Raw genomic sequence first — 14,699 nt, forward strand, 5'->3', positions numbered from 1 at the left:
ATGCGTGTGTTATATTCTAATAAAACAATAAAAAAAAAATGAACAACTTCCGAGGTGGGCCGTTTTCCGGAAGTGCGTCGCCATTGTACTCGTTCGTGATTGGTCAGTGTCCTCTCGCGGATGCGCTCACTTCGCCCGGATCGAAACAGTGAAGGCAGCATGGAGACTGCTGGTAAAGTAAGTCAGCTCTTAAATATGTTCTCTTTATTTTAATGCAAATATCTCCGAGCTGGTAACTACTTTTTTTGACCGTAGAGCAACTTCTCTGCGGTCACGTGTTTTTGGCGCTTGACTATTGACTATTGTCAAGGCAGTGCAGTCGTAAGTGTCTTGGTGAACCGATTTAATTACGTAAGCGTCGAGAAAATTAATAATAAACGCCTATTATTGATGAAAAACGTGGACATTTTGTATTAGCCATCAAGCTAACAACGTGCTTGAAGTACACGCGTGTGTTCTTAGCACACCTATTTCTGCGAGTTCAAAGGTCACACGTACGCCTCACAGCCTGTCAATCACCCAACCATAACGCCTCAGTAATTCACAGGTGCACTTACTGACTTACCAGAATGTACATATTAAGGGAGTGTCGTGCTGTGATTGACCTCCCCAGGTGATCAAGTGCAAGGCAGCTGTTGCCTGGGAGGCTGGCAAGCCTCTGTCCATTGAGGAGGTGGAGGTAGCACCACCTCAGGCTCATGAGGTCCGCATCAAGGTAAGATAAAACCCTCCACTACCTGTGGACATGCTCTCTTTATTAATTCTATCTGACACGCTCATGACCACAACATTAGGCGTACAAAGTCTAACGTAACACAAGAAAGATTTGATTATCAAGTTTCGTTATGTTTTTTGTCAGCTCTTTGCCACAGGAGTGTGCCACACTGACGCCTACACTCTGAGCGGCAGCGACCCTGAGGGCCTTTTCCCCGTAATCCTGGGCCACGAGGGGGCAGGGACCGTTGAAAGCGTCGGCGAGGGTGTCACCAAGTTTAAGCCAGGTAAGAAGTTGCATCCAAAAAGTCAACGTTTGGAGTGTGGATGCTGATTTTTAAAAACAATCTACATGTCTTCTACTAAGGTGATGCTGTCATCCCGCTCTACGTGCCTCAGTGTGGTGAATGCAAGTTCTGCAAAAATCCCAAGACCAACCTATGCCAGAAAATTAGGTCATGTCCAACACCATGTTTACTCACACGCTTTTCCATATCCTTTTATTGTACACATGCAACTAATTTGTAGTATTTTGTTTAGCTTTATTATATATTCAGAGTATGTGATTAAGTGTGAGTCTCTGCTAAGTCCTCTCAAAACAAAGTTTTCGGCAGGTGACATTTTTTTTAAGTGTTGTAGGTCGAATAGAATTCAAAATCCAAAATGAGCCACTGTAATCAGGTTCCAGGTAGAATCCAAAAATGTATTCCAAAGCCCTCTTGCTAAGGCAGAAAAGTTGGACACTAAGGAGAAGCTGTCCTTTTATTTTCAGCTATTCTGATTGGTCATAATTATGTGATGTCATATTAATCTCATATTTTATTCATACACATCCATTATATAGTTAAAGGTTAGGCATTAAAAGGAGCCTGTTGTGCGTACAAGGTACCGTACTGCTGTCATCCTAAATCTTCATTCTATGCTAAGACACAACACACATTTCTCATTGACCCAGCGCCCCTCACTCAGCAAAAGTCCCACCATCGTAATGTGATGTTCTTCCAGTAATGTCTATATATGTTCAATGCTTTCTCATATTCTCATACACCTATGCACAGTGGCGGCCTCTGCTGCACAAAAATGTTAGTTACTAAGGAGTCATATTGAGGTCAACACTCCAATTACAGAGGCTACTTAAGGTCATAATTCAGTTATTGTACAAGTATCTACTGGAATTAGACGTTTTAAAGTATATTATTTCAGAAGGTTAATCATAAAGGTTATAATGCAGAAATTTTAAAGGATTAAAAAAAAGCTTTCTTTTGCCCAAAAGCAATGACACCACAATTTCACCGTTATTGTGCCAGAAATGACTTTCTTATATCAAACCATCATTGAAGTTGGTTTTCTTGGGTGTTCTCACCCTTTGGCAGAGTGACCCAGGGTCAGGGACTGATGCCAGACAACACTTCCCGCTTCACTTGCAAGGGGAAGCAAGTGTACCACTTCATGGGGACGAGTACCTTCTCTGAGTACACCGTGGTGGCCGACATCTCTCTGGCCAAAGTGAACGAGAAGGCTCCGCTGGATAAAGTGTGCCTTCTGGGATGTGGCATCTCCACGGGATACGGTGCTGCCCTGAACACCGCCAAGGTGTGTACGGCCAAAAAGACCACAACATACGATCATAATAACGGTCTTGTAATTCTGTCTTCTTCATGCACACTCAAAGGTCGAACCCGGCTCCACGTGCGCCGTGTTCGGCCTGGGAGCTGTTGGCTTGGCCACTATTATGGGCTGCAAGGTTGCCGGGGCGAGCCGCATCATTGGTGTGGACATAAACCCTGACAAGTTTGACACGGCCAGGCAGTTTGGAGCCACCGAATTTGTGAACCCCAAGGACCACAGCAAGCCCATCAATGAAGTCCTAGTGGAGATCACAGACGGTGGCGTGGACTACTCCTTTGAGTGCATCGGAAACGTGCAGATCATGGTGAGCGATTGTTGTACTGTATATCAGGGCTGGACCAAAAAATAGACTCACGCTAACATGCAGTCTAATTTCAAAATGATGATTTAACTTTTTTTTAAATTTGTATGACAAACAAACACCATCACGCATCTTTGATCAGTTGTGGATATGTCAGCTGTCGCTTCCTCCTTGCTTTCGGAAGGAGCAATCGCATTAATTAATTGACTTTTCTTTTGACTTGCATGAATGTACTGTCATGTGAGCGAACATTACACATTTTTGGACTTGATGGATTATTTTCAGTCTTGCTGTTAGGGATAGTTAGGATTTTTTGACATGAAGTTGTATGACATCCCCATCAGCAATGTACTACATCAACAGTGACTTATCCTGTGACTTAACAGTGAGATGGCCATGGCGCTCTGTCGCGGAAGAGATGCGATCTTCCACATCTCCTTAATAAAATATAATTAAAAGCAATACAATATATAATTAATAACTAATAATACAATGTAATAACCAAATTATAATTCATAACTAGTATTCAATAAATAACATATAATAATAATAATGATAATAATAATAATAAACAATATAGTTCTGAGAATTTTACAGTACTCTCAATTCTAAGCCAAAAAAAATCAATATTGTAATTCACAAATCTGCTATCTTGTGCAGCCCAGTTGTATATTCTCATGTTTGTTGTGCAAAAAAAAAAAAAAAAGAAAGTGAAGACGATGTTGCATGTTCCAGCGAGCTGCTCTGGAGGCGTGCCACAAAGGATGGGGTGAGAGTGTCATCATCGGTGTCGCTGGAGCCGGACAGGAGATCTCCACCAGACCTTTCCAGCTGGTGACGGGCAGAGTGTGGCGCGGCACTGCCTTCGGAGGTGATGATTTTACCATGTAACGTGGCTGTACGAGTATATCTGAGGCATTTCCGAGTGATCCAGCAGCTTTAGCAACTTAACTTTCCTCCTGACAGGCTGGAAGAGTGTGGAGAGTGTTCCCAAACTGGTGGAAGACTACCTGAATAAGAAGTTGATGGTGGACGAGTTTGTCACTCACACTTTGCCCTTTGACAAGATCAATGAGGGTTTTGATCTCATGCACGCTGGAAAAAGGTCAGCACAGATTGCCCATGTAATGTAATTGTTTTTTCTGCCATTTACATTTGCCTACCTTTTATTTCTCCTCCCCTCCTGCAGCATCCGCGCTGTTCTGACCTTCTAAAGTGCCTCCACCAGTCAAGGAGCTCCTTTCATGTTCCAAGCGTTTAATATGATTACACTGTTTTCACTGTTAAACCACGTTTGTTAGAACCACGTTTGTTAGAACCACGTCTGTTAGAACAACTGTTTCAGGTTGGCCTTGACGGTTTCAATAAATCTTTTTCAACACACGCACATATGGCATTTTGATGTCTGATCATATGACGAAACATGCATAATGCTATATTGCTACAATTTACAATATAAATGCAACCCAGTTGTACATACAACACAGGCCAAAAAGTTGGACACACCTTGTCATTCAATGCGTTTTCTTTATTTTCATGACTACGTTCTCACTGAAGGCATGAAAACTGTGAATGAACACGTGGAATTATGTACTTAACATAAAAGTGTGAAATAACATTAAATATGTCTTATGTTGTAGATTCCTCAACCTAGCTTTTTTGATAGTGCTGCAAAACCTTGGTGTTCTTTCAATGAGCTACATGAGGTAGCCACCTGAACTGGTTTTCGCTTCACAAGTGTACCTTGTCAGGGTTAATTAGTGGAATTTCTTGCCTTGTTAATGGGGTCGTATTTTGTGTGTGTGTGTGTGTGTGTCCAAACTTTTGGCCTGTACGCTAATTTAATGCTATAAGCAATGTATGCATAATTTTGATTGTTAGAGCTTTAGCACCATCACAAGCGTCTTCAAGTATTCCATAGGAGGGGGAATTTAAAAGGATAGTTCAGATTTTTTTACATGAAGTTGTAAGACGTCCCCATCAGCAGTGTAGTGCATCAACAGTGACTTATCCCCCACTTCGTCCCATGAGCTGAGTTTTGGTCGGATTTCAGTATGAGGAATGTAGTTCCGGTTAGTTGGTGGGGCCTCGAAAAAAATCTGACCTCACAATTGCTCGGCATTACTTTCTCTCGTATCACTGCGCGCTGTCACCTGTCCGTTGTGTATGTGTACCACAGACGGTGTTTACATGCGCGGCTAAGAGTCTAGTGTCGCACTGCTGATGGGGATGTCATACAACTTCATGTCAAAAAAAACTTTAAATATGGCTAAACTGGACCATTATCTTACATACTGATGAACAAAATAATGTGAGACTTTGTTGTTCTAGTTCTATCACGTGGGCAAAAGTGGTTTGAAATAATGCTATATAAATATAATTTTGCCAAGTTATTAGGGGAGAAATGCAATCATGTAAAAAATATTGCACCTGGGCTGTTATGGATGATGGTAGTTCTAGTCTGTTTTGACTTATGAAAAGAAAAAAATATTTTGTTAATTCATGCCAACAGCTAATAATATGGGTTCATGGTAATTAATACTTAATATTACTAATGATTTGTCTACATGGTATTTATAGACAGCACAGTATTTTGTACCGTAACGCATTGCGCATGCGTAGTGCTATGCCCCAGCTGGTCCAATCAGCTATTTTAACAGACCCCAAAACAACCCAAAGGAAGGTTTCACAAGATGGCGACCGCCTTATTGGTGAGTTATCCTCTGAACGCCGGGAGCTTATTTAGTCCAGGTTTGTTAGCGGTCTTTGTATGCCAGCTAGGACGATGGCTTACGTAACAAAATATGCTCTATACGAACCGGTGCCTCGCAAGTTTCACCGAGTGGAATCAAATCACAGTTATTGGTACAACTTCCATTCCCTAGCTGGCAGCTAGCTAAAGGTGACGTCAGCAACGTTAGCCTAGCATCTTCTTGCAGGCGTGCGCCAGACATGAGTGTGTTCTCTTTAAAAATCACATCGCAAATTTATATTTGAAGCGTCCTAATGGGAAAGGAGTGTCCCAATGGCTACCCTCCCCGGTAAGTTGGATCGTGATGTTTATGATTGTATTGTATCCGTGTGTAACGCGTCCCATTAAATGGGCTTATTCTGGGATTGGAATTGTACTCAAAAGTGTACAGAGCCAAAACTTCAACATAGCCCCGTTAAAACTGTGTTTGTTTAGGTGATCGCTTCAGTCACCGGCAAGCCTGAGAAAGAAGTGAGTGAGAGCACGATTCAAGAAGTTGAGAGTCCAGAATCGTACATCAAGCATCCATTGCAGAACAGGTGTGATGGAAACCATGCTTCTGTCACGTCTGATCATACAGTATGTTATGCATTTATGTATTTATTTGTGCAGATGGGCTCTTTGGTTTTTCAAGAATGACAAGAGCAAAACGTGGCAAGCAAACCTTCGTCTTATCTCCAAATTTGATAGCGTGGAGGACTTCTGGGCGTAAGTCATGTTCTTCCTTCCCAAGATGCCTTCAGTTGCTATGCCCGATATAACTAATATCATCACCTTCCCAGGTTGTATAACCACATTCAGCTGTCAAGTAACTTGATGTCTGGATGTGACTATTCACTGTTTAAGGTAAGAACACACTGTTTGCCCTAGCATGTCCCAATTGAGTCGTCTGCAGCTTTAGATCATACTTAACAGTGTTTGCTAATTGATTTAGAAGGATACTTTTTGCATCTCAGCGGTAAAAGTAAGTTACGTCAGTGTTTTTAAAAGAATAAACTTTGTGCACGTTTAAACAACAAAAAAAGGATTCACAGGCTGTCAAGTGTATGCCAGAGCAACAGCAGGAGGTTTCCCAAAGCTGTAGATGAAAGCCCTAAACACAGAATAAAGCAGTTATTAAAAATATAACTGTTAGGGAACCAATTGTGTCAAAAGCAGGTACAACGAACCACAGGGGATGATTTCTAAAACTTGTTTCGAGATAATCCCCTATGTGTGTATGCCACAATCTCCACTTTGCTACAGCGCTCCGTTTTCTTGCTGCCCCCAGTCTCCCTCGGACTAAAAGGAATCTGCTTAAGCAGAATGAGCAGTGATATTTCTTGGCACACAGGATGGAATCGAGCCCATGTGGGAGGACGAGCGGAACCGTCGAGGCGGCCGCTGGCTGATAACTCTGTCCAAGCAGCAGCGCAAATCAGACCTGGATCGCTTCTGGTTGGAGACGGTAAGTTTGAGGCGATAGCTGTGGGGGTCCTCCCTCTGCTTCTCACCATCAAGATGGCCATCATGTTGTGCTTTCCGTTTCACTGCAGCTCTTGTGTCTCGTGGGCGAAGCTTTTGACGACCACAGCGACGACGTGTGCGGGGCCGTCATCAACGTCCGAGCTAAAGGAGACAAGATTGCAATCTGGACCACGAACTATGAAAACAAGGAGGCCATCACACATATAGGGTGAGCTGCGGGACGCTCCATTATGTTTTCTTGTACATTGTACAATAGATCCCTGCTATACAGTGGTACCTCTACTTACGAATTTAATTAGTTCTGGGAGGAGCTTCGTAACCTGAAACCTTCATAAGTAGAGACGCCTTTTGAATGTAAATGCGCTAATCCGTTCCAAGCCCCGCAAAAGTATGATTTTTTTTTAATAAATCATAAAAGAGCATCAGAACATGAAACAAATACATGTTAAAATTAGATTACCGCAAAATAAACATAAAACGAGAGGCTCATAATGTAAAAAAACAAAGAATAAAGGAAATAATAAAAATATTCATTTACCTTTTAACTGTCACTTTTTGGCCTCTTTGTTTACTGGTCCAGCAGTGTTTTTGCCTCGCGTTTCTTGAAAGACTGATCCAATGACGTCTGCTTTTGCCGGCTTTTGACAATCCGTCCGACAATCCCCTTTTCATACCTTTCTATTATCTCTTGCTTTGTTTCTATGGCCAGAAAAAGTCTTTTCCTCTTCTTTTCTCCTTGTCCACTTTTCTGCATGTCTTTCTTGGGGTCCATTGTGAATGATAGCTGTTCGTAGTGGTACCATAGACTGTTTACAGAGCGGGACGGGGACACGAAGAGCATGCTGGGATACACGCATACGCACCGGGTTGCCAGGTAGATTTTAGGCGATAGCCAATGGCAGAGCAGCTACAAGTTTGTTTACGTTCGGGAAACTCTGGGAGCGGCGAATAGCAGCGCGTACTGTACTGTATTTTTGACTTTGTATCCTGAAACGCCTTCGTAACTAGAGACAATATTTTCCCGTTCTGGTACTTTGTAACCTGAAAAATTTGTGTGTAGAGACATTCGTAAGTAGAGGTACCACTGTAATAACAAAAACATTTTTTTTTGATACTCAAATAACGCCTGGGTTATGCTGCAGTAGCGAGATGCTACCGTATACAACGCTAGCTTTCTTCTCCCCCTCCAAATCATCCTGCTAGCTTTAGGTTGATCTCTGATTTTGGATCAACACTTATTAGATTAGATTCAGCTACAAATACCCTCCCAATCTCTGTAATTGCCATTGTTCACTTGTGACAAAGGAAGCCAACAAGCTAAATGGATAGAAGCACAATCCAAGCTGAAACCCTATAATATGCCTCACACACTTTTTAAAGCATTTGAAATGGATAAATGTATAGGTTCACCACTAATCTACGATAATAAATGGTGATTATGCTGATGAACACATGTATGGTATACGGCTGACGCTTTAAACACTTGCAAACAAAGAAGTGACTGACAAATGCACAGCTGTGTGGATGTGGTGCCATCAGCAGGAAGTACAAGCTACAAACAGCGCTCAGCCATCCATCCATCTTCTATACCGCTTCGCGGGGGTATGCTGGAACCTATCCCAGCTGACTTCAGACGACAGGCGGGGTACACCCTGGACTGGTCGCCAGCCAATCGCAGGGCACATAAAGACAAACAGCCATTCACACTCACATTCATACCTATGGACAATTTAGAGTCACCAATTAACCTAACATGCATGTTTTTGGAATGTGGGAGGAAACCGTAGTACCCAGAGAAAACCCACGCACGGGGAGAACATGCAAACTCCACACAGAAATGCCCTAGATTCGAACCCAGGTCTCCCAATCTCCTGACTGTGACTTTGTGGCCAACATGCTAACCACTAGCCCACCGCCCAGCCAATCAAACCTTATATTATGTACTGTTGTCAGTATTGTTATGTATTATGCGGTCCATTTTATGTGTCATTGTCACTTATTCACTTATTCATACATTACGTATTTTTGGAGAGTAAAAAACACAAATGGGTGGGTTTTCACACAAATTAATACATTTATTTAAAAAAAAAAAAAAAGGGAAAGATGTTGCACTTTTTTTTTTTTTTTTTTTTTCTGATCCCGATACCTGAATTTGTATATCTAGCGATATCGATACTAGTCTGATATTGCTTGTCCTCATTAGGGTCACAGGAAAGCTGGAGCTGTTTTTATTTATTTATTTTTTAAAATATATAATCATAATAAAATTAATTTGTTGTAATGTCTGCAGATTCTATAAGAATGACGAGGTGGTTGATTGACAATCGCTGTAATGAACAAAACAAGTTACCGCCAACCACAACCACACCAAAAGTATATTGGCAAATATAGCTAGTAGAATATCAGTGAACATAGCTGTCTGCACACAAGTGCTCAGCCTGACGTGTTCATGGCTCATCAGACAACACAAAACCTTTTAGCATTGTATAGAACTTCCAGGGCGCTGCGTCATCATTATGGTTGATTTTATGAGGCTGTAATAAAATCCTTTCTACAGGCAAGTATGATATTGTAGCAGCCCGGTAGTTATGTGTAATGTTGTATGTTTGTGATGTACTGTACAGCTGTGACTGCATCAGGAGGAGTACTTGCAGTGCATGTGTGGAGACTGCTACATTCACTGATACTTTTTTTGGCTATGTTTGCTAACAGCATTAAATGGCTCATGGATCAGAAATGTCTGATACAAAAGTTACGCCGGTATCAGAACCAGATATTGATACTGGATTGGATCAACCCTATACATATTGAGAATGCTGAATGGCTAATATGCGAGGAGCCACTGTTTTCATTGCCACATTTGTTTCTTTTTAGGCGCGTGTACAAAGAACGGTTAGGCGTTCCGCCCAAAGTGGTCATCGGGTACCAGTCGCATGCCGACACGGCCACAAAGAGCGGCTCCACCACCAAGAACAAGTTTGTCGCCTGATGACATCGGCACGCCTTCGTTTGCCTTGTGCCCATGGGGAATTGTCTTTTTTTTTTTTTTTTTTTTCCCCATGAATGTATGACATGTTGATCCGCCAGCAAGAACTTGAAGTTGACACGATGGCCTCCTGCCTGTGTATTTGTTGTCACTTGGCCAAAGTGTTTGGACGAGAGTACGTGTACAGTTAAATGGCTGCACTCTTCATGGAGAACTGTTATGTTTGCTGAAGTGGGTGAAGGGAAAGGGATGTTTTGATGCCCATTTGTTTTTGTTTTCCAATGCAGCTGCATATTCAAGAGTATATTGTCTTTGTTTCCAGGGCACCATATGTCAGGAAATGTTAAAATCTTGTACAAAGTGTGAATAGTAAAAGAAAATGACCTATTTTTGAAGAGCAGATAAAGACATCATGAAAAACACCCATGGTGCGTTTGTAGAGTTCTGGAATATTTAAGTTGATGTCTTTGGCAATGACATGAGATGATGATCAGTTCATTGTGTTAACAAAGACCTTTATCCTCATTGTTTACATGCCTTTTGTTTTGTTCAGGTGAACCTTGCATAATGTGATTTCTATTTCAGAATTATCTCTGACCTTCAAGCACTACCTGTGGCCCCGAACAGTAAATGTGCAAATACACCCAAGATGAGTGGCATGGTTTTCTTTCAACAAGGTACAACCTGTTACTATTTTGTCAGCGAATGTTTATTTTACTCACTTTTGTATCTAAAATAAGATGGAATACTAGTAAGAGTGCTACATACACTATAATAAACATTGATACATTAATAATTATATTCATAAGAGAATAATTGTTTATACATCTCTTGTACTGTCATTGCAAAATGCAGGTGAACCTAACGGTGGAACTCATCGCTCCAGTGCTACTAGTTGTCCACTCGGTGGCAGTAGAGCTCCATTTTTGCAAACTGACATCTTGCCTGACTCTCCAAACACCACACGTGGAGGTAATTGGCATTCCACTGAGCACTCCTCCCTCAGTTGGGAAAGGAAATATCTGTAAATAGCAGCTTGGCATCTTAGTTATTTATAGACCCCGCCCCTCTCACAACCGCCACCAACAACAAAAAAAAAAAATCTACATTACAATGCCCTGTCCCCACCTCAGGCAACTGTCAGACCCTGGTGCTCAGCATCTCCAGTGCGTCACACAAGCAGGGGGGGACTGCGGAAGTCAAGCTGTGAGGCCTCAGTCTTGTTTGTGTGCACGGCTTATAAATCTCCAGACATGACACCACTGTGGATGAGGTGCCTCCTCCTCGCGCTTTCCAAGGAAGCCTCCTGACAGCCATGTCAGAGGACTACAGCGTGTCTGCTCACTTGAGGCGGGCTCAGCGGGTCGGTTATTAAGCATATGGATGCTGACAGTGTCCTGCAGTCACTAATAATATTGTCATCCCTCAGTCTGACACAAACGGGAGGAATCCTCTCATTTGCCAAGCGCTGTGCTTGGGGGGAGCGCCACACATGACATAATCACATGCACACATACTGTATGTCTGGAGACGACACTGTATGCATCATAGAGTCACACCAGTGGCATTTACATATGGACTAAATCCACTTACGTACCAAGGAGACAGCAGTACATTTTCTTATTGTCTGATGTGATGGTCTTTAGCATTGGATTTCTCTCCCAATGGCAAGACAGCACAGATCATTTGATTCATTATGAAACTTCACAAAAAGAACGGCGGACACGTTAACATAGATCAGCAGAGCTTTTTGGATTCTTTTTCTGAGCTAGACAGTTGTTGCTTGGCAGAATTTGTCCTAGAAAAGACCCTTCAGTAGTATTTTCAAAACTGAACATACAGAAATAAAGTATGTTAAGTATGACTTGCATAAGCCGCAAAATAAATTCTGTGTTACATTTGACATAAATGCAATGCAGTTACAACCAAGCTGTCCACAATGTGTGCCGTGGCACATTCTAAAAATATAATACATTTTAAAAAACTAACAAAAAAACCCCCCAACAACAGCAAAAAATGAAAAAATTTACAAGAATAGTCAAAATATTACGAGAAAAAGTTGTAATTTTACGACGTAATATGACGAAAATACCATTTCACTGGCATAAAGTTGAAATATTAAAAAACATATTGTTGTAATATTTTGTTGTAATATTTTGGAAAACAAAACAACTAACGAAGTTGTAATTTTGGGGGTTCCCAGAGTCAGGACTAAACACAGTGGGGCTGCGTTTCAATTTATGCTGCCAAAATCTGGAACAGTCTTCCAGAAGATGTGCGACAATCCTCAACTTTGGCTGTGGTCAAATCCAGGCTGAAAACACTTGAATTGAATTGTGCATATGACAGCGGTAAGTGTTTTATCTGCACTCTTCACTTTTATATTCCTTTTTCATTTTTTGTTCTAATCTGTGTGGCGTTTGCACATTCTCCCCGTGCGTGCGTGGGTTTTCTCCGGCTTCCTCCCACATTCCAAAAACATGCATGTTAGGTTAATTGGCGACTCTAAATTGTCCATAGGTATGAATGTGAGTGTGAATGGTTGTTCTATATGTGCCCTGCGATTGGCTGGCGACCAGTCCAGGGTGTACCCCGCCTCTCGCCCATAGTCATACCCCCACGACCCTAAACAGGATAAGCGGCATAGAAAATGAATGGATTTTTTTTTTATGGAATTTTATGTAATGATTTGAGAGTGATTTTTTTCATAGTGTACGAATTGTGCTCTATAAATAAAGTTGTTTTGCCAAATTTTTGGAAAATTAGGATGCGGAAAGTTACGTTACGAGAATAATGTCATAATTATAAGAAGAAAATTACAAGAACAAATTTAAAAAACAAAAACAAACAGCTGTAATTATATGAGAATAAACTCATAATTTTATGAGGAAAAATGTCATTTTAGTATTCTTCGAGTTGAAATATTAAAGAAAAAGATGATTTGAAATAAAATTGGGTTGCAGAAAGGTTTTAATGTTCCAAGAATAAAGTCAACATATGGGAATAGTCATAATTGCAAGAAGAAAATTGAAATAGTTGGAAAAAAAACGAGAGAATAAAGTCTAAATATTAAGAGAAAAAAAATTGTTCTAAAGAGAAAAAAAGTCACAATTTTACAAGAATAAACTTGTAATATTATGAGGAAATGTCATTTTAATATTTTTAGAGTTGAAATGTTAAAGAAAAATTTTCCTGTTTAAAAGTCATAATATGAAGGTAGTTGTAATTTCTTGAAAAAAGTTATATTATGGGAGTAAAGTCTTGATATTACGAGAATCAAATTTACAAAGATTATGTAGGAAGTTTGAATATTTGGAAAATAAATTTAAAAAACCCAGCAAAAATAGGAAAAAGGAGCAAAGAGTGAAGTTCATACTAACAATATGCTTTTTCATCTACCTCACAAAGCTGACGAGCAGTTTAAAAAAAAAAAATACTAACTTTGGTCAACCGTGGTTTAAACAAATGCGCTAGCTCGATGCGCAACCTTTCCTCAAAGATGACTTATAATTTCAGTGCATTTAAAGTATGCATAGAAATGTGTTAAAATACAAAATGCTATCTATAACCAAAGACAGAAATTCCAAAGGAACCAATATTTTCAGGAAAAATATGCCCTCTAAAGCCACAAGAACGTGAGAGTATGAACCGCCGCTGTGCATGACATTCCCAATTCTACAACACTTCAACTCGGCAAGCATCAGTGGATTGACTCCATGCATTTGTTTTGCCATTTCTTTGGCTTTTTATGGCTTTTTAGTAACACTAATTCAAAAAGCCGCCCATACTGGAGCCTCGCAGACACCACTAACACTAACTCAACTAACACCACTCAATTTAATGGCCCAATGGAAAAATAATGAAAATCAGGACATTTTCATCATTTTCAAAAACAAAACTCAGGATAGCCAGGACAGGACGTGAAAACAGGACATGTCCCGGGAAACCCGGATGTTTGGTCACCTTACTTTATAAGGTTCAACAAGAGACAGGCCAGGCACACTTAGAATCATAATGACAGTAGGTAACTAATGGTGCCGGTCTTCTTTGACAGCAAATTTGAAATGGCACTACAGAGCGTTGTCGCCACTTACAGGAGTATTAATAGAAAACACCCTGCTGCAAAAAAAATCCCCTTCAGAATAAAAGCGCAAGGAAATCACTGACAATGAGCATTTAATGTAGCATGTAATAATCTCTCTGGAAAAACTTGGCTGGAACTTGAACTGGTGGCTGGTGGGTCGGCATTCATTTTGTGCTTTTAATTTGATGTTATTCATGTCTTAGTTTTACACAATACATCATAAATAAGATAAATTAGATTGGCATAATGTCCGCGGGAGATTAGTGGGAACACAAGCCGGTCCGTGGGTCAAAACAGGTTGGGGACCACTGCAGTAGATGATCTTAGACTAGCAGATTCAAATTCAAAACAGTAAGACTCCAGCTTGGCTTCTTTTTCCTCTTGAAGGTTAGAAGTCTACACAGTATGACAAGAGCAAAAAAAAAAAAACACTAGTCAAAACATCCTCAAACAGTATGACAGCAGCGCTCTTCTGCTTTTAAAAATCTACTGGTCAAAGTTCTAGATCGCTGGAGTGATTTTGGCAGTAGGTGTTTAAAAACAGCAAAGTGCTGCTGTCATACTGTTTGAGGATGTTTTGACTAGTGTTTTTTTTTTTTTCTCTCTGTCGGTTCTCAAAAACAGCAGATTGGGCCTGTCACATAGAGCAGTGATTACTGCGGAGCTGTAAAAAAAAGTAAAACAATAATAAAACAATAATATCTGTGAATGCACCTCGAGTTCTTGTCTGTGCTAGTAAGCCGCCATGAGGTGTGCGCCATGTTTG

General features: G+C 40.7%; 2 protein-coding genes across 2 annotated transcripts; both read left to right on the forward strand.

The window, feature by feature from the left end:
* Nucleotides 1-73: 73 nt before the first annotated feature.
* LOC129190177 (alcohol dehydrogenase class-3) lies at nucleotides 74-4,031 on the forward strand. The gene is made up of 9 exons (XM_054792654.1): nucleotides 74-177; nucleotides 614-715; nucleotides 860-1,001; nucleotides 1,082-1,169; nucleotides 2,088-2,307; nucleotides 2,387-2,647; nucleotides 3,380-3,515; nucleotides 3,611-3,749; nucleotides 3,834-4,031. The coding sequence occupies exons 1-9, from the start codon at nucleotides 121-123 to the stop codon at nucleotides 3,856-3,858; spliced, it is 1,170 nt and encodes a 389-aa protein (XP_054648629.1). The 5' UTR covers nucleotides 74-120; the 3' UTR covers nucleotides 3,859-4,031.
* A 1,285-nt stretch (nucleotides 4,032-5,316) lies between these two features.
* Nucleotides 5,317-14,340, forward strand: LOC129190179 (eukaryotic translation initiation factor 4E-1A-like). The gene is made up of 8 exons (XM_054792655.1): nucleotides 5,317-5,355; nucleotides 5,832-5,935; nucleotides 6,009-6,104; nucleotides 6,179-6,242; nucleotides 6,730-6,843; nucleotides 6,932-7,071; nucleotides 9,738-10,526; nucleotides 10,705-14,340. Exons 1-7 carry the CDS (start codon nucleotides 5,338-5,340, stop codon nucleotides 9,850-9,852), a joined length of 651 nt encoding a protein of 216 aa, XP_054648630.1. The 5' UTR covers nucleotides 5,317-5,337; the 3' UTR covers nucleotides 9,853-10,526; nucleotides 10,705-14,340.
* The last annotated feature ends 359 nt before the right edge of the window (nucleotides 14,341-14,699 follow it).

Source organism: Dunckerocampus dactyliophorus, chromosome 11 (assembly GCF_027744805.1).
Source record: "Dunckerocampus dactyliophorus isolate RoL2022-P2 chromosome 11, RoL_Ddac_1.1, whole genome shotgun sequence".
In the NCBI taxonomy this organism is placed as follows: domain Eukaryota; kingdom Metazoa; phylum Chordata; class Actinopteri; order Syngnathiformes; family Syngnathidae; genus Dunckerocampus; species Dunckerocampus dactyliophorus.